Raw genomic sequence first — 20,908 nt, 5'->3', positions numbered from 1 at the left:
ACTGGGAGGAGGTAGAAAGCCAGGGCTGAGTGGGATTAGGAGTGGGGAGATGGGCCAGGTGGGGCTGACTCATGATGGGATGAGCTCAGGTTCGCTTTCAGGAGGGATCAGTGTCCGAGGAGGTGTCATCGGGGGTGGATGCAGCCACGAGTTAAGGCAGCTGACAGCTCTCACGGCTCTCAGCTCTCATCTCTCATCAAACCATGTGGCATGGTTTGTGCCCGTGCTTCCCAAGGTAGGATCTGTGAAACACTAGCTCTGAAGGTTGCGAAGGGCTACTGGCCTGAAAAGAGGGTTCCATGGTCCAACAAGCTTGAGAAACGTGGGCTTAATGGAATTACACAGGTTTCTCCACTGTAGGACATCTCAGAGCCCTGAATATGATGATGGGAACAGGCGATCTCTAAAGCAAGGCAGGCGGGGGTATGGTATAGCACTTTTGATCATGACCACGGAACCCTTTCAACACAGAACGTGACTTCAGACTAGTGAACTACTGACGACGCTTTCTTACTGAACTACTGGAGCCGGAACCAACAGGAAAAAGACCTGGTTCCCACGTGTCACCTTCACCACCACCGCCAAGCCCCTCTCCACCAGCGAGGTCTACTTAGAGTTTCAGGGCCAACAGGCAAATAAACTGAGGTTCACGACAGATTCTAGCCCCATGGCAAACTACCTACACAAGTGCTACCTACACAAAGCCACGGAGGCAGAGGTCCAGCTCTAAGGTACCCAGGCACCCAGTTGGGAGGCTGGGGCCCAGTGGGCCCACAGACCCATGGCAACCCCACCCAAAACTAAGATCAGCCTGGCAGCGGCCCTATCCCCCAACTGGGGCTAGACCTCGAGGCTCAGGCCTTGTCAGGCTTGGCTCTGGACATGGGAGGGGCAGCCGCGGAGAGGACAACCCCAGGGGTCCAGCTCAGCTGCTGGGTGAAATGCAGGAGTCGGCAACTCACAGTCGTAGCTGTTTCCAGCTCCCGCACCGCAGGAGGCTCTGTCACCTGTTCTCCCAGTTTCCTCTGGTCTCTCCTGGTGCTGACAACGTTCCACCCAGGTGCTGACGAAAATCCCTCTTCTCTGAAGCACAAGCAGAATGTTTCCTTAGAGAGGAAACAAAAAGATTCCGAGGACAAGGAATCACAAAAGCCCCGACGCCACCAAGTAACAGCAGCGGGAAAGTAACTCAAACTCGGTCTCAGATGGTCAGACTGACAAAGCCTCCCGGCCCACAGGCTTCTTAATTTTTACCTTTTATGCTCTGTGATGTGCCTGCTCAGAAGCCCCAGGTTTCGGCCGGTTGCTCTGCTCCAGGCCTGGGTGCCTGGCACGTTTAATTGCTGATCCTGAGATTGTCTGTCACACGGAGGCAGTGGCGATGTCATATGTTCAGAACCTGGACAACAGACCCAGTCAAAAGCTAAATAAACGTGGAAGCGTTTACTTGGATCAGAACAGTGGGTGGAGTGTTTGATATGCGCTCATCCTCACAGGAGTGTGTGCCAGGTACCACGACTCCGTTTCTGGATAAGGAGACTCAGGAGCCAAGCCTCTGGGCCCCAAATCCCACGGCATGTGAGCCGGGGCAGCGGGTTCGAACTCAGCACCGCTTAGCGGCAAAACCGGCACAGCTCGGCTCCGGGTTCTGTCCCGTGTGCTCCCTGTGGCGCGGGACAGATGCTCACCTTTCGTGGCCAGTTCTTCTTCTGTAGAAGGAAGATGATAATCCCTGTCCACAGAGCGTGAGGGATTATCGTGAGGATCAGATAATACAACGAACAGAAAAGAGCTTTGAAGTGGAATGAATACAGGTGCAGGGCGTTAATAGGACCCAGTGTTTTCCTAGATACCAAACAACTTGGCATCCCAAAGGTTTCCACTTTCTCTAGTTCATGCTTACAAACTGACCAAGCAAAGGAAAAAGGCAGACAGATTCAAGAAGACGTACCAAGAACCTGAAAGCCTACAGGAGGTTAGGAAACAGACAGCCCCCCCCCAATTAGGAGGCTTTCAACTTGAACCTTGGAAGAGCTAACTCCCCCAGACCTCACCGCTGCCTCCTGCCCACACCCAATCCCACTCCTAAAGGCTCCACACACTAAAAATACCCCAGCCACCTGCTGCCCAGGCAGGCAGTAAATCACTGGCCCTCGAACACCAGAATCCAGGCCAGGCCTGGCCTGACGTGGCTGCTGGCGGCTGACACGCGCCAGATGGGGCAAGTCCACTTCTTCCCAGCCCGGCGGCCAGGGGGCCTGGGAGGAGAGTGCCCCCAGGAAGCAGGGGTGCTGCTGCAGGTGCTTCCTGGGTGTAGGGTGATTGGAGGTGGGTGTGTCACAGGAGGAAACGGGGCTCCCTAGGAACGGGCAGTGGCTCCTACGGCGACAAGTATATATAGAATAAGGTCATCTCATCAAAATCCACAGATCAGCCACTCGACTGCTGTCCTATTACCCCAGGGCCACCAGATGTCACTGTTGCAGGGGGCATGAATATTTGTGGTCCCATCTCCGGACAAGCACTGGCTTTATGGAGACAGTTCAAACTGTGGGCACTCGGGGCACACCAGTGAGATCCATTTCCTGCTTCCAGTTCTTAGTGATTCGATCCCGCCCTCCCATCCCCACCCCCGGGACCAAAATCAGTCCGACTCCCAAAATGCAACCAAGAAATGCCAAAAACCTGTTCACAGTTACTTCCAGCACAATACAGTGAATCAGAAATGAGAGGCCAAGACAGGATATTTAATTTATTTTTAAACTAAAATGCATCATCAGCAAACACATTTGTGGGGAACAAGAAGTCATGTGCTGTCTGGAGTGTTGCTCAAATTTGAAAAAGTGGGGACCCTGAGAGCGCGTCCTCCACTTTGTCACCCCTCCCCCTAGAAAAACCAAAGCATTAAAGTTAACTGCTGCTACCTGACCACTTGGTCCAACCAGTGAAAAATACTTACAGGACAATACAAAACACAAAATCAAATCAATGAAATTGAGAGGCTACTCAAGTATAATGAATAGACCTAGATGATCAGAAATGTGCTGAGGTTAAATTTTTGTTTCCATAAAATTGAATAATTTTCATAGCTTGCAGGCTTCTGGGAACATGTCTAACACTGTTGGGCTAGAAAGAGTACTTTTAAGTGAACTAGGTTCTAGTTCACTGAAAAGCTCTGTGGCCTTGGGCAGGTTATCTAACCCCTCTGAGCCTCAGTCTCCTCGTATATGAACTGGACCTGTCCAAGGCCCTTTTAAACAACACATGGTTCTAGGATTCTAAGCGTGGCCTTGAGGGGCCCCTGTGTAGCTGGGAAGGTGGATGTCAAAAATAACAAAACAATACAGGGCCACTTAAGTGACACAGACAAGGGCTACAGGAATTCAGAGTCCTCCCCCTTCTGACTCCTGGGGGACTGAGGGAAGGCTTCTGGAGGGGAAGGGATTAAACACCTAAAAAGTAACACTGCAGCACGCTCAGCATACTGGATCCCTCCCTTGAAGAGTTGGGAGGTGGCCAATCCAATATTTTAAGATGTCAACTTGATCTGTGTGGACATAAACAAAATAAACGATAACTGCTACCTATCAACCTCTATAAGCGCATGAATTTCTCAAGAACGGGAGCATGTTCTGTAATACTATCCGGTCGGTTTTGTGTGTACAGGTACAACTGCTACTTCTTAGATGATAAATCTGGGGCAAGGGACAGAGAGGAAAGAAGGGGGGAGGTTAAAGTCCTTCTTCAAATGTTAAAAGCCTCCCCCAAATGTTAATACAAGCACAGACAAGAGCTTGAGAAATGGAAACTAAATTTGTAACAGTGGTTCTGTCTGATGATACTGGAGGTAATGATTATTTTTTTCTTTTTGCTTATCTGGATTTTCCATTTTTCAGCAACGGACATGAATCAATTGTATATTTTTTTTAATGCAAATATATTCGGGACAGATAATACATCAAACCACTATCAGTTATTAGCATCTTAATGTGAATTAATGGATATGATTTGCTTCCTGCAGTGAAGTGGCAGTGGGATATGGATTTTGTTAGGTCGGGTCTGCCACTGGAAAGGGAGAGAGGATGTAGAGTTTCCAAAAGCACAGTGGGTGGAGGAGGCCTGCCAGGCCCCTCCCTATTACCTCAAGGGCATTTTATTAAAAGTAAGGACAGCAACAAACAGTTAACCTTTCTCATTCATGGTTTCGCCCAATTATTCTCATTATAAATTATTTATTTTTAGATCCAAACTCCAGCTTTCCAACCAAACAAAGAAAAAAGTGCTCATGGATTTTAAGAATAATTTGGAAAAAAAAAAAGAAAACAAAGGATTCTTCTCCAAACTCTGTGCATTTTGGTTTCCATCAAGCCTTGTTTGGACAAAGTTTTATTTTACTATTTCATACTGCAGTCTGCAGATTCTTCCTGGAACCTCAGTGCCAGCACTTCAGGAGTTGTAAAGCTGACATAATTAAATACAAGAAAACGTCATCATTTAGACTCTGATTTTAGATGGGTTATGCCGATAGTTGCCTCAACATTACCTGGAAAGGCAGAGCATGCAGAGGGAATTTCTAGTGTAAACAATACTGGGGAGTGATGGACAGTCTGAAGGAATCCAGTTACCATCCACATAAGCAATTCATAACTTACTGCAAATCATGTGATACGTTCATCCAAATATTCCTTCTATGGCTGGCTCCTAGGAAACGAATGTGATAGAAGCGGGGTGTGGGGGGGGGGCGGATAGGGAAGTCAATGATTCCTAAGGTCCCAAGCAAAATTTAGACTTAAAATATATTTGAACTATATCACCTCCAAGTAGTGGGAGATATCGAGGCTTGAAAAGAGGAACAATATTGAAGGCAGTGACTTATTTAATTGAATCTAAGATGCCATCAGATTATAAGATGGATTATAGTTTTGTAAGAAAAAACACTGCCAACTCAATTATGACACATCAACTGTAGAATACATTCTAATTTTTAAAATGTTAAAATGTGGGTGGAAAATATCTATCTTAGAGTTAATGAAATACAGTATGACCTATGTCACCTTGCCCCTACCTCCCTGTCACAGGGAGATGGGCTCCTATTCTCAGTGACCTGTTAGACTTCATATGGGGACATCAATCTTCCTTCCAACTCACTCACTTAAGGGTTAAAACATTTAGATCTGTCCTTACTTGGCAGTAGAATGTATCTGTCCTCCAAGTTCCTGTCAGAGTCTATAATCTCCATTTCTCTCCCATCCAATACTCAGCAAAAACTCAGTTGAGAAAAAAATCATGTTTTCAGGACTGTCTGCAGGATATGCAGCCCATCCATTTTTCTCTACTCTGTTTACCCTCAGATTGAGCGAGATCAGCAGAGAGCAAAGTACTGGAAACAACTGGGTAATCCCTCATAGAAAGGTTTTTACAGACTCTCTCTCTGGCGTCCTGCCTTCAGCCCACGTGGGGGACACTGTTACAAACAGCCCGAGTTGTACTAAATCCTGTCGTCAAGGACATAGCGTCCTCTTCGTGAGGACCCACTGGAGACATATTTCAGGTCTTCATACCAGGAATCTTTAAAAATAAAATGTTTAAATTGAAGTATAACATATATCGACAAAAGCACACCATCCATAAAGGTACAGCTGAATGAATTATCGCAAATTGTAACGACCGCTCAAAGGAAAAAAATAAAACATTACCAGCACCTCAGAAGCCCCTTCATGGCTTCTCCCCATCACTATACCCACCCTCTTCCCCAGAGGCAATCTCTGTCCTGATCTTTAACATCACAGTTTTATCTGTTTTTGAACCTTACATTACAAAAATAGAATCATACAATATGTATCCTTTTAGTCTGGCTTCTTTCACTTATCACTATTTCTTTCACTGATCACTAATTCATCCATGTTGTTATGAGAAGTAGGTTGTTAATTTTCATTCCTATAATTTTCACTGTACAGTAGTCCATTGTACGTATATACCACAATTTACTCATTTAGGTTTTTTCCGGCTTGGGGTTATAATGCTGCCATTCTGGTACACATAGTAAAGCACTTCTGTGAAGTATACCTAAGAGTCAGATTGCCGGGTTTCAGGGCTTGCACACGTTCAGTTTAATTTCAAAGTAGTTTTCCACTTTACCTTCCACCAGCAGTGTATGAGAATTCCAGCGGTTCCACATCTTCACCAACCCTCATAATGGTCAGTCCTTTTAGTTTTACCCATTTTTATAGGTGTATAGCAACATCTTATTGTGGCCTTAATTATCATTTCCTGAATTGCCTTCTCTTTTGTGAAGTATTTATTCAAATATCTTGTCAACTTTTCTATCAGATTGTCTTTCTCTAATTGATTTACCCATTGGGATAGGTCTTTTGTCAATTATATGTACTACAAATATCTTCTACCTTCTGGCTTTTTTTTTCTTATTTTTGGCTGCGTTGGGTTTTCCTTACTGCATGTGGGCTTTCTCTAGTTGCGGTGTGCGGGCTTCTCATTGCAGTGGCTTCTCTTGTCGTGGAGCACAGGCTCTCGGTGTGGGCTTCAGTAGTTTTGGCACGCAGGCTCAGTAGCCGTGGCTCGCGGGCTCTAGAGCACAGGCTCAGTAGTTGTGGCACACAGGCTCAGCTGCTCTGCGGTACGTGGGATCCTCCCAGACCAGGGATCGAACCCGTGTCCCCTGCACTGGCAGGTGGATTCTTAACCACTGCACCACCAGGGAAGTCTCTGGCTTCCTTTTTTATTCTCTTAATGGTGAATTCTGATGAGCAGAAGTACTTGATTTTAATGCAGTCAAAATTATTGCAGCTTTCTGTATCCTTTTTAAGAATATATTCTTCTACTTTTTTTTCTGCTTGAAGATTTATTGTTTGCCTTTCACATTAAAATCAGTAAGCCCATGCACCTAGAGCCTGTGCTCCGCAACAAAGAGAAGGCACTGCAACGAGAAGCCCGCACACCACAAGGAAGAGTAGCCCCCACTCGCCGGAACTAGAGAAAGCCCACACGCAGCAACAAAGACCCAACGCAGCCAAAAATGAATACATAAATTAATTAAAAAAACTAAAATCAACAATTCACCTGGAGTTGATATTGTGCATGATGTGAGGTAAGGATCAAAATTCATTTTTACCACATGGACATGCAACTGAGCCAGCACCATTTATTGAAAAGACCATCCTTTCCCCATTGTTCTGCAGTGGCACGTTTTTCCTAAATCCAGTGTCCACATACAGGAAGGTCTGTTTCTGGACTTTCTAGTCTGTTCCATTGGTCTATCCGTCTGTTGGCTTTCTGGTGCCAATACCACATTGCCTTAATTACTGTGGCTTTATATTAAGATTTGATGTATGGTAGAGCAAGTCCTCCAGCTTTATGCTTCTACAACATTGTCTTCGCCCTCTTGGCCCTTTGCATTGCCATAAAATATCTTAAAATCAACTTGTTACCATTTAAAAAATGACAAATAGGTAAATCTGTTGGGGTTTTGATTGGGATTACATTGAATCTATAGCTCAGTTTGGGGAGAACTGACTTCTTTGCAATATTGAGCCTTCCAATCCATGAACATGACATATCTCTCTACTTATTTAGGTCTTATTTAACTTCTCTCAATGTTTTATAGTTGTTTTTGTTTTCTGTGTAAGCCTTAATATCTTTCAATTTTCCCCTAAATATTAGAATGTTTTGATGCTATAGTAAATGGTATTATTTTTCCTTTTTTTTTTTTTTTTTTTTTTTTGCGGTATGCGGGCCTCTCACCAACGTGGCCTCTCCCGTTGCGGAGCACAGGCTCCGGACGCGCAGGCTCAGCGGCCATGGCTCACAGGCCCAGCCACTCCGTGGCATGTGGGATCTTCCCGGACCAGGGCACGAACCTGCGTCCCCTGCATCGGCAGGCGGACTCTCAACCACTGTGCCACCAGGGAAGCCCGTAAATGGTATTTTTTAAAATTCTATTTTAATTGTTTATTGGCAACTGGTTTGTTTTTAATCTCATGAAAACGGAACTCTGTTACTCAGTGCTTCCCTATCTGATGTGCCATGAAACACCATCCTACTTGTTCAAGTGGTCTGCTAAATATGTTGGGAAAAGCTGAGTTAAACAAGTTAATCTAGTTTCTTCACTGCAGGACTTCTAAAGTCTTTAATGTGCTAACGTAATATTCCTCAAACTTACTTGGCCAGACTTACTCAATATTCAATGAATATAGTCAGGTATCATTCAGGATAAAAGCACAGAAAACAGCAATTACTCTAGGTGTTTTAAGCAGGAGGATTTAATAGAGGATGCTTATAAAAATCACTGGAGGACCCCAAGAGTAGGTGCTTGGCTCAGCTTCTAGGAATGGCTCCCAAATGTCCACAAGTCGGACCCTCCCAAGGCAGGCACTGCCAGTGAGGCTACCACTGGAGCTCCTCAGCCCGCAAACCCTTTACTCCCACTGCCCCAACCACAACTGCCTCTCAGTACCCACGAGGTTGAACGCTCGATGTGCTAACGCTCCAAACCCTCACGTTTCCATAGTCATAGACATTACCTGTCGCCACAAAACAGCAAAAGTAAAAAAAGGAACAGCTGAAAACGGTCTCCCTGCTTTCACCCTCCAAACCGCTCACAAGCACCTCTGAAAGGTGACAGCAATTTTGCATCCAGGACCACAACCTGCAGCTCTCTGCAGGATAAGAGGACACCTAGAAGGAGGGGGAATGCAGACTGAGCTAAGTGACAGCATCCACCACAACCAACCAAGTGCCTGGTGTATAGGCCGGGCACCCTTCTAGGCAGAGAACACATCTGTGAGCTAACAGGCTAGTAAGAAAGCCAGGTGTTGAACAAGTTAATGTGAGTACCCGCTCCCCACCTCTGACGGAAGTGCTATAGCCATCTGCCAAAACGAGTGTTTTCTGAAACATAGGGTGATCATGTCTCCCTCTTGGTACTGAAGGTAAGTGTTACATTTATGCTTCACTTCTATCAGTTACATACGACGTCACGGCATGCATTCTGCATATTAATTTTACCTTCATCTTATTGTTTCTCACTCATTTTGCCTATGTTCCTATTTCCTGATTTACTTTTTTTTTTTTTTTTTTTTTTCTGGTACGCGGGCCTCTCACCGTTGTGGTCTTTCCCGTTGTGGAGCACAGGCTCTGGACGCGCAGGCTCAGCGGCCACGGCTCACGGGCCCAGCCGCTCTGCAGCATGTGGGATCTTCCCAGACCGGGGCACGAACCCGCGTCCCCTGCATCGCCAGGCGGACTCTCAACCACTGTGCCATCAGGGAAGCCCCCCTGATTTACTTTTTATCGTATTTTTGTAAGGTATCTTAAATCTTCCTCCTTAAAAAAGGACAGATATAAATCAATCATCTGTGTGAAACCCCAATGTTCACCCATGAGGAGTTACCCCACTCACAAATTCCTTCCACTATCATTTTTGTTGGCTTCACAAATTTGATAAAGTGCAAAACAGAAGCACTCATTTCATTCCTGGTTTCACTTTGGTAACCAGAAGACTGGAGGGAAGATCAAAGGTTGAGGCAACAACATGTTCTTTGAAATAAAAACTTAATATAACACGCTCTACAGCATTTCATGATAATTGGCTTTATTAACGTAGAACAATTAATGCTAGCCATAAAAGTATACCATTACATGTGTTATTATTACAAGTTAAAATTTATTCTCTGTTCCCTGTATTGCCATTTAACTGGAAAAAACAACAGCCAAAACTTGTCAACCTTACAGTCCATTTGAAATTGATTCAACTGAAAGCAATTAGCTTGTTCAAGAATGACAATATAAAAGAAAAGTATACACTGGAATGTATTCCATTCTGGCCCAACAAACAGGTTTGATTCATTCTGGCTCATAAAGCACGCTGATGGTGTTTATGATTTTGAAAATTCACTGAAACTTTTTGCCTGAATTGAATCCTCTGTGATGCATTTTCTTGAGTTCTACCCATGACTGCCACAGTAACAGTCCTGGGATCAGAACCCAAACACCATTGAAAAATACCAGGTAGACCCAAAAGTAGAGCCAATTGTTGGTGTTGAGGTTGGGGCTTCCCATAAGCCAGTCTGGGCAGAAGGTCATCCACCCGCCATACAGTTCACACACACACAGGGTGATCTGTATGAAATGCCTGTTAGAGAGAAAGAGACAAGGGATGAAACTGCCAGCAGCATCAACCGTCTTCCATGGCAGAAAACCTCCCTGAAGCTGGACCTCAGGTTTTACGTAGAGCTCCTTTGATGGGGCAAATTAATGAAGACCCATGCTTTCCTTGGAGAAGCAATAGTGCCTTTCCTAGAAGATTATCCTCAGAGTTAAAGAAGGTCTCTTGGGTATCCTGTCCTATTCTTCGGAAGATTTGGTGAGGTCACAACTGATCCGGTAAAGAGAGACCTGGATGTGAATCTCTCTATGAGCCGCAATTTCACCTGTTGTAAAAGGGAGAATAATAGTCCCTTCCTCGAATAATATTGTGGAGATTAAATGAGATATGTAGATAAAGCACTGTGCCCGGCACATATTCAACAATGCATATGTGTTAAATGTTTGAAATAATAAACAAATGGGTGCATGTAGTAAATCTACAACCACGATCATGGAGTCAAAGACATGGAAGGCACCCAGGAGAAATTTAATTCTTCCTGCCAACGCTCTATGTAAAACTGGGTGGGGGAAATTGGATTAAATGACCTTTGAGGTCTCTTTCAAATCTGAAATTTTATGATGAAGCTTTACAGAAGACTTCTTCTTTGATCCAAGATGGTGGAAAATGGAATGCCGTTGTGCCTACTTGACACTGTTTTAGGGAATCGTCCCCAGGATAGCAATCTGTTTGTCCTAGGTCACCCCGTCCCTAAGATGGAGAGGAAGGAAAGGGAGGGAGGAAGCAGAGTTCAAAGTTCCAGGGTCTGATTGATGGATGGTTAATCTGCCATCTTTCTGTTTCGTCTCCTCACTCTTCTGCTTTCCTCATACCCTCCATAGCCTGCTTCTGGAAAGATTTCTTATTTATCTTGCATGTCTACCTCAGAATTATATGAGAGATTTTTCTTTGTGTCAAGCGGAATGGGAGTTTTCTAGAATGAGTTGGAGGGAAAGGATGCAAATATTACCTTTTGATTCTCCAAAATATTGGTGGCAAATCATCCAATGCTGTCACCACTGTGCTTGTCTATACAGCACCTAGGTTGTCAATACAATCATATTTCTCATATTTTTTTTATTTTGAATGGTCTGAAATTATCCTGGTGGCACCATGATCCTTAACTAATATCTAACAATTTTTGTTTCTAGTCTACTTTTTGTCTAACAAAGAACTCCGGTCATTATCCCCTCCAAATGTCACACTGGCGTGGGGACAGCTAATGTTCCTCCTCTTTTCCGTAGGACAGGAGAAGAGCACTTACCGATAATGTTTCCCTTTGACGATGGCATAAATGAGAACCAATGCCAGAAACCCTCCCAGGACGACAGTCAGAATTTCCAAAGACACAATGGTTGGATCCAAATAAAGCCATCTTGCGTCAGCTTTGCCATATTCTTTCCCTGAAAACAAAATACATTTTGTTACTCATCTGGCAATCATTTTTATGACAGAGGAAATGACCTTTTTTTCCCCATTAGGAGGAGATAAAAGAGTAACTACCACTCTCTCTGTAGTCTTCATTATGCCTTAGTGGAAGGCAAGAGAGGCCCTATGACAAAAACGCATTTGCCACCGGACACAAGTAATAACAACAATATCATGTTATATTTGTAAAATGATTTGCATTTTCCAAAGTGCTTTCACACGCGTGCCCTCTTCACCCTCTCCCTTTTCATCGCAAGCAGCAGAATTCTACATCAGTTTGACACAGTCAGACTTTGCAAAGATAATCTTTAATAGTTATCTTGGTAAATGCATTATAATTCCTTACGTCAAAATTTCAACATGAAGTCTGTATTAGTTAGATGTGGGAAAATTATTATTACGGAAATGTTTATAAAAAGACACATGTTTATTAGGGATTGAAGAGGAATTGAGTGCTGGGGAGGCAGCAGGGAGGGGAGGGGAGGAGAAACACGGCCTGGACTACAGAATGAATCCTAAACGGACAAAGGAGCATTTCGGTCTGCTACAGGGACAGAATTCACTAACACAGCTACCACGAAATGGTGCTGACCAGGGAGCAGGTGTGCCCTAAGAAATCTTTCCAGGCCCCCTTATCAGGATGGTTACTTCTAGGAAGCACCATGAGGTCAGATAGTCTTTTTAGTGAAGGACCAAGGGCCATGCACTAGGTGAAGTCATATTCCCCTCCCTCCCTCCCTCCTTCTCTCTTCTTTCCTTCCTTCTTTCTTTCTCTCTTTCCTTCCTCCCCACCTCCCCCCCCCACACCTCTTTCTCTCTGTCTCTCTTTCCTTTTTATTTTAACAAAGTAATACGTGCTGGTCCTAAGATCTCAAATAACCAGAGGAAAAAAAACCCCAAAACCCTCTTCTCTCCCTTTAACTACTGTTCTCACATTACTTAGAAAAGGTATGAATGGTCAAAAATTAGCTGCGTGATCTGATTGGTCTGAGCAGCACAAAGCAATAGTCTCTTTTTTTTTACATCTTTATTGGAGTATAATTGCTTTACAATGGTGTGTTAGTTTCTGCTTTATAACAAAGTGAATCAGTTATACATATACATATGTTCCCATATCTCTTCCCTCTTGCATCTCCCTCCATCCCACCCTCCCTATCCCACCCGCTAGGTGGTCACAAAGCACTGAGCTGATCTCCCTGTGCTATGCAGCTGCTTCCCACTAGCTATCTATTTTACGTTTGGTAGTGTATATACGTCCATGCCACGCTCTCGCCTTGTCACAGCTTACCCTTCCCCCTCCAACTTAAGTGTCCATCATCGGATGAACGGATAAAGAAGATGTGGCACATATATACAATGGAATATTACTCAGCCATAAAAAGAAGCAATAGTCTCTTAATGGTTAGAGTTAGGATCCCTCCAGGGCCAGGGACAAAGGGTTCCCATGAAAGGCTGTCCCCAGAGAAAGGACACGCCAGTAAACACGATTAGCTATTTAATGAGATAACACACAGACACACGCTGAGCGGAGATTCTGTGAAAGGCCAGACGCAACTGGCAGACGAGGCAGAGCCGTCCAGCCTGTCCTTAGCCGACTGCCTGCCATGACCCAACTGGAAAACATCATAGTGAAAGTAAAAGTTTTCCCTATAAATTTAAACATAGATACAGGGCTTCCCTCGTGGCTCAGTGGTTAAGAATCTGTCTGCCAATGCAGGGGACACAGGCTCGAGCCCTGGTCTGGGAAGATCCCACATGCTGTGGAGCAACTAAGCCCGTGTGCCACAACTACTGAGCCTGCGCTCTAGACCCTGCAAGCCACAACTACTGAGCCTGCACGCCACAACTACTGAAGTCCACGTGCCTAGAGTCCATGCTCCGCAACAAGAGAAGCCACCGCAATGAGAAGCCCACGCACCGCAGCGAAGAGTAGCCCCCACTCGCTGCAACCAGAGAAAGCCCGGGCACAGCAACAAAGACCCAATGCAGTCAAAAATAAATAAATAAAATAAATTAAATTAATAAAAAAAAACCACATAGATACAATAGGTGAAATATACTATCTAGTGTAGCCAAAATCTAAGAAAATATCACAAGTAAAAGGTCAATGCTTTAGGAGCTAAGAGATTAGTGGGTGCTTAGACATTCACAAAAATAACCCCATTCATTCATTCTTTTTTAAAAAAAATTTTGATTTATTTATTTTTTGGCCACGTGGCATGTGAGATCTTAGTTCCCTGACCAGGGATCGAACCCATGCCCCCTGCATTAGAAGTACAGGGTCTAACCACTGGACCTCCAGGGAAGTCCCCTTCATTCATCCTTTAATTCAACAATTTTTTTGTAGCGTATAGACGCCTCTATGCTAGGTCTCAAGAATGCAGCAGCGACCAGGACACAAAGTCTGCTGCTGGTGGTTCATACTGTAGCGAGCTCAAACCATGTAATAAGTGACGGGGACAGAGAATAGGGACATGGAGAAAAGGCACTGCACAAGCTAGGAGATGAGGTGTTCTGATCGCTTCCTCTTCACCCTACATGCGAGGGAAGGGTTCCCGCCCTGGGCTCATGCGGTGGCTTAACACACCACAGGTGACACTGGGCAGATGAGGTTGATGGCCCTTCCTTAGTCACAGAACACTCGCAGGCTCGGGGAGAAGCACACTGTGCCGCGTGGGGCTGCCCTAGGAACTGGAGCGAACGAGGAGGGACTGTGGGAGGTGGGCTGTGCGGTAACACCAGGGCGGGTGACCCCCGGTCCCCGCGGCAGGATGTGATAGGATTGTCTGAGTAATTCTGAGGGCTGGCAGGGAACTGAAGCCGGCTCCTCAGGGGTATGCAGGCGCCGCGCTGGTTCCGGAGACCAGGAGGGCTGCTTGCCTAGGGACCTTATATGAGGAAGCAGGGTGCAGAGGGGCCTGGCACTTACGACATCTGAGGCCCTCTGGATTTTACCAGACGTCAAGGCACACATAACCGGGGTCTTAATCTCAGGCCTTTCTCTTAGTCCCGTACCTTCCACAGTGTCAGAAATCAAGGCTTTGGATTGGGATGAAGGTGAGGATGACCAGCAGGCAAGATCAGCGGGCAGCCCATCCTGATTTCTGTCCCGAAGGGCACCTGGTCCAGTCTCAAGGGCCAGTTGGATGAGGGTGTCATATAACAGGACCCCCGTGTGGCCTGTCAATTGCTCCCCCTTGGGGAAGTGTGTGACGATATGTATGAACTGAAACACAGCTCCCATCCCCTAAACCAAAAGGTCTCTTCTAAATTACAGAAATAGAGCACATTTGCACGGAAAAAAAAAATCTCAGGGCTTACATCACAAGAGGCGAGCCTTGAACTGGGGGAGGGAGAGGGTATCTCGGGGAGGAGTTTGAGCAAAGGCCTGGGGCTGAGAGCGCTCGGTGTGTCTGAAACTGCAGGAAATTCAGCAAAGCTGAAGGAGACTGCATGTGTGTAAGTGAAAGTACGGGGGAGGGGGGTGGGGACAGGCACTGGAAGCAGGCCCTGCTATCTGCTGGCCCCAGTGGATCAAGCCTCTGGCATCTCCTCATCTACTGCTTAACCTTGACCAACTCTTTGCAGGTTAAACACCTACAACAGCGAAAGGGCAAACAGAGCATTAATAAACCTAATGATGTGATCCTCATCCTTTATTTTGTGACTGACTGCCAGGCTCAGGAAGAGGTTTAGAGGGAAAGATGCACACGAAGGGCTGGAGGTTTCCAGTAGCCAAGCCACGGCTGTGCCCTTTGCCACAGAGTGGAGATTAGGGGCACAACTCTTCTTGACCAAACTCAAGGCAGCCTCCTCCAAGCCCTCTTCTCCAAAAGGTCTCGACCTTGGGCTCTGTGCTTGGCCCACTTAGTCCAGTTTCAACAAGAATCCTGCTGCGTAAGTTTAGTGAAAATCCTTCACTCTTGGTATCTGATCACTCCCCCCAACCCCCAGTTTTATTGAGATATTACTGACATACAGCACTGTGTAAGTTTAAGGTATACGGCATAATGAATTGACTTACATATATTGTGAAATGATTACCACAATAAGTTTAATGACATACATCATGTCATATAGATACAAAAAAAAAGAAAAAGAAAAAATGTTTTTTTCCTTGTGGTGAGAACTCTTAGGATTTATTCTCTTAACAACTTTCAAATATGCCATACAGTAGTGTTAATTATGTGGTACATTACATCCCTAGTACTTATTTATCATAGAACTAGAAGTTTGTACCTTTTTTTAAAAAATAAATTTATTTATTTTTCTATTTATTTTTGGCTGCGTTGGGTCTTCGTTGCTGCATGCAGGCTTTCTCTAGTTGCGGCGAGTGGGGGCTACTCTCCGTTGCGGTACATGGGCTTCTCATTGCGGTGGCTTCTCTTGTTGTGGAGCACAGGCTCGTGGCACGCGGGCCTCACTAGTTGTGGCACGCGGGCCTCACTAGTTGTGGCTCGCGGGCTTAGTTGCTCCGCAGCATGTGGGATCTTCCCAGACCAGGGCTCGAACCTGTGTCCCCTGCACTGGCAGGCGGATTCTTAACCACTGTACCAGCAGGGAAGTCCAGAAGTTTGTACCTTTTGAACATCTTCATCCAATTCCCCCACTCCACAGTCCTTGCCTCTGGTAACCACAAATCTGATCTCTTTTTCTATGAGTTTGGGTTGTTTGTTTTTTAGATTCCACATATGAGATATTACAGTTTTTGTTTTTTTCTGTCTAGCTTATTTCACTTAGCATAATGTCTGCAAGGCCCATCCATGTTGTCACAAATGGCAGGATTTCCTTCTTTTTATGGCTGAATAATATTCCACTGTATATATACACCACAACTTATTTATCCACTCCTTTGTCAATGGACACTTAGGCTGTTTCCATGTGTTGGCTATTGTAGATACTGCTGCTACGAACATGGGAGTGTAGATAATCTTGATATCTGATCAAATTCCTCATCTCCCACCCTCTGTATCTTAATACCCTGGCCTGCCTTCAGCAAGGATCCTGTTGAGTCAGTCTATCAAGAGTCCCGCAGCCTTGATGTTTCTTCTCAGTAATCTTCCATCCACTGACCCCAACCCTGCTCCTTGCCTATGAATCTCCACCTGTCCTTGTATTTAGAGTTGAGACCAATCTCTCTCCCATTGCCATAGTCCCTCTTGAATAAAGTCTTCCTTACCATCTTTAACAAGTTCTACAACCTGCTGAATCAAAGGACAGTCCACAGATCAATATATGGGAGGCCCTACCCCAGACCCTCTGAATAAGAATCTGCATTTTAACAAGAACCCCAAGCAATCTGTGTACTTTAAAGTCCAAGAAGCACTACTTGACATTATCTACTAGATTTTCACTTTCACACTAATAAAGGGTACCTCCATTAAATGAATTTTCACTTTTTAAAAAAAATTAATTGATTAATTAATTTTTGGCTGCGTTGGGTCTTCGTTGCTGCACGCAGCCTTTCTTTTTAGTTGCAGCGAGTGGGAGCTACTCTTCGTTGCGGTGCACAGGCCTCTCATTAAGGTGGCTTCTCTTGTTGTGGAGCATGGGCTCTTGGTGTGCGGGCTTCAGTAGTTGTGGCACGTGGGCTCAGTAGTTGTGGCTCGTGAGCTCTAGAGTGCAGGCTGAGTAGTTGTGGCGCATGGGCTTAGTTGCTCCGAGGCATGTGGGATCCTCCCGGACCAGGGCTCGAACCCGTGTCCCCTGCATTGGCAGGAGGATTCTTAACCACTGTGCCACCAGGGAAGCCCGAGTTTTCATTTTTTGAAGGTGAAAATGTAGACTGAAGATGACTGATAAAGATTGAATTAGATATTTGCATTTCATGGGACTGAGCCAAATCTGGGCTGTTTGCTTTCTCTGAGGCTGAGCAGGGCAGCCGGGGTAGGAGGACAGTGACTTGAGCTGGAATTCTCAACCCCAGACTTCGCTAGCAATTCTCAAGCACAGTTTAATCTGGCAGACTCGCCAGAAAGCTGCACAGCTGCATATTCCTTAGCCCGTGGAACTGAGCGGGTGGCCTCAAGATGTGGGATTCAGGGCTTCCCTGGTGGCGCAGTCGTTGAGAGTCTGCCTGCCGATGCAGGGGACGCGAGTTCGTGCCCCGGTCCGGGAAGATCCCACGTGCCGCGGAGCGGCTGGGCCCGTGAGCCATGGCTGCTGAGCCTGTGCGTCCGCAGCCTGTGCTCCGCAACGGGAGAGGCCACAGCAGTGAGAGGCCCGTGTACCGAAAAAAGAAAAAAAAAAGATGTGGGACTCAGGCGCCCTGAGCTACCATGGCTAGGACCTGACGGACATCAAAGATAACATGGGTTTTGCTTTGGGAAGCACTAATTGTGGCTGACTCAATTCTCTAGAAGAGTTTTACAACACTGGTGGTGAACAGGAGTCCAGATCCTGGCTGGAGGACACGATTTCAGAATTGTGGGAGAAATGAGATAAACAATGCAGATTTTCAGATGCAAAATCTGAAAGAAGTTATCCTGCACAAGGCAGCTCTATAATAGTGGCAAAGAACCCAGTTGCTGCACAGCTCATTTATTTGTCAGTACTGACAGCACACTGGAGGTAGTTGATACTGACTGAATGAATGTTGATTGATTTACAGCAACATGACGAAGATAGGGAAAACTAGTTAATATCTCTGCAGAGCAGGAAGATTTCTGGAAATTATCTACAAGCCATATATATATACATATATATGTATATATATGAAAGTTAATAATAAAAATATGGAAAACACCCAGTTTAAATGCTGCAAACTCCTCAATCTGCACTCACTATAAACATTTGAAATTATAGGACTTCCCTGGTGGCACAGTGGTTAAGAATCTGCCTGCCAATGCAGGGGGACACGGGTTCGACCCCTGGTCGGGGAATATCCCACATGCCGCGGAGCAACTAAGCCTGTGCACCACAACTACTGAGCCTGTGCTTTAGAGCCTGCGAGCCACAACTACTGAGCCCGCGAGCCACAACTACTGAAGCCCGCACACCTAGAGTCCGTGCTCCGCGACAAGAGAAGCCACTGCCATTAGAAGCCGGCGCACTGCAGTGAAGAGTGGCACCTGCTTGCCACAACTAGAGAAAGCCCATGCACAGCAACAAAGACCCAGTGCAGCCAAAAATAAATAAATTAAATAAATAAAAACAAAAATTTGAAATTATAGCTTTATTGAGATATAATTCACATGCCAGACCTGTGTTTTTAAATCTGTTTAAAGTGTATAATTCAACAAGTTTTAGTATATTCTCAGATTTGAATCACCACAAATCATGTAATTTTATAATGCTTCTACCCCAAAAAAGAAACTTGTACCCATTATCAGTCACTCCCCATTTCTGGCCTATGATCCCGCCCCCTCCCCACACACCCAGGCAACCACTAATCTATAATTTTTCTCTATAGATTTGCCTAACCTGGACATTTCATGTAAGTAGAATCATACAGCATGGGTACACGTACTCATTTAATTGACAGCCATACTTGCAATTAATCCCTCCAACATGGCAAATGCAAACGTTTTAAATTACTTACACAATGAAGCGATCAAGGCATCAGAATCTGTGATGTTTCCTACCAAAGACAAGTAGACAAAAGGGCCTTCCTAGAGAGAAGAAAACGAAAACATGCTCTAATTTAGCATCACAACCACAGGATGGTACCACAGTGTGGCCAGCGTCCCCTGCCCTGCCCCACACCACACAGTCCCGGTGTGCGTGCGTGGGTTCCTGGAGCCTGGCTCCCTGAACTTGGAAATGGATATGTCCAAAGGGAATGTTTATATATAATAAATGTCAGTTTTCAATGATTGGCATTATAAAATCAGAGGTGTGCCCTGATGGGGAAAATATAAGTTGAAGATTTTGCACAAGAAAAGAGCTTAAATGGTCTATTAAAGAAGCTAGACTCTGGATTAATCCAGGGATTTTACACCGTTGAGAAGCACCTCACAGTACTTCATTTTGTCTCGCCTCAAAAAAATCCAAGATCTCTCTTAACAAAAGTGGCATTCAAATATCTATATCAGAGCCGAACTAGTTCTTTTTCCTGCACAAGGGCAAACTTAGGAAAATTAGAAATGCTTACAGGCTATATTTAAAATTTAAGGGAATGAAATAGCTGCAATTATACTTTGAACAAATTTTGTTCCTGGTCAATACAACCCTTCTCATTTCTTTTTACCAAAACAATCACTTATGTGACATCAAAATTGTGTCTCCGCCTAATCCCCGAGGTCACTTCTAGTACAACTTACCAGAGGCAACCACATTTAACCACTTCTGTCTGTAGTTCTGGCAACCATTTTCATAACATGTAATATACTTATATTACTATTTCTTTAGACATTATCAACTGACAGCCCATCCTGAAAAATTACAGTATAATTTACGCTGTTCCCCTTCCCCTTCCCTTCTTCCAATTTTTGATAGTAGGGGCGGAAAAACTTCCTTCTACCCTCTTAGGTTCTGTAGCTGGCCTAAGAATTAACCGACATAAACAGATTAAAAAGAAAAGCATACATATCATATTTAATATTTTTACATGTACATGGGAGTCTTTGAAGGGAAAATGAAGACCTGAATAAGCTGTTAGGCCCCAAAACTTATATGCCTTTTCACACAAAGAACAATAAACTGCAGGGATGTGACAAGACCAAGGGGCTTGAGCTGAGGACAGTAAATTGTGAGAAAGTGACTAGGAGATACATGGGGAGAAAGTAATGGAAGACAAGGGTTATTTTGGTAGGTTTATTTGTACAGGACCACTTCAGCATTGACACGCAGTCCCCAGTGATAAGAATGTTCTTTTCTTCCTGGTAAAGGGAGGGCACCTTTCTCATGGGAAGTTCAAAGACCTGATTTTAGGTAGAAAGAGGGAGGTCAGAGAGCCCTTCCTGCATCTACAGTTTCTCAATTGCCTTCAGTTCAAAATAATCAATATGCCAAAGGGGTATATTTTGGAGTAGCATATTCTGAATCCCTTTAATAGCTATATGAATTCTCTTTTTTTAAAAAAAAATTATTTATTTATTTATTTTGGCTGTGCCGGGTCTTAGTTGTGGCATGCAGGATCTTTAGTTGTGGCATGCGAACTCTTAGTTGTGGCATGAGGGATCTAGTTCCCTGACCAGGGACTGAACCTGGGCCCCCTGCATTGGGAGCTTGGAGTCTTACCCACTGGACCACCAGGGAAGTCCCTATATGAATTCTCTTTAATTCTTCTATTAGTTATCCAAATTTGTAACTTATGTAGTAAACTTTGGGGAATTCCCTGGTGGTCCAGTGCTTAGGACTCCTCGCTTTCACTGCCGAGGA

The 20,908-nt window shown here is 44.8% G+C and overlaps 1 protein-coding gene across 1 annotated transcript in view; it reads right to left on the bottom strand.

Moving 5' to 3' along the window:
• Nucleotides 1–8,810: 8,810 nt before the first annotated feature.
• The window catches only part of EBPL (EBP like), a 43,512-nt gene continuing 31,414 nt past the window's right edge, over nt 8,811–20,908 (bottom strand). Inside the window, exons 2-4 of the mRNA XM_082859667.1 lie at nt 19,128–19,197; nt 11,424–11,562; nt 8,811–10,147 (exon numbers count right to left, since the gene is read on the bottom strand). Coding sequence (XP_082715793.1) covers nt 9,907–10,147; nt 11,424–11,562; nt 19,128–19,197 — 450 coding nt within the window. The 3' untranslated portion in view covers nt 8,811–9,906. The remainder of the gene's footprint in view (nt 10,148–11,423; nt 11,563–19,127; nt 19,198–20,908) is intronic.

Source organism: Leucopleurus acutus, assembly GCF_964270905.1.
Source record: "Leucopleurus acutus genome assembly, chromosome: 18".
Classification (NCBI taxonomy): domain Eukaryota; kingdom Metazoa; phylum Chordata; class Mammalia; order Artiodactyla; family Delphinidae; genus Leucopleurus; species Leucopleurus acutus.
Note: the sequence above shows the minus strand (reverse complement) of the source record. Positions and strands in the feature narration are given on the sequence as shown.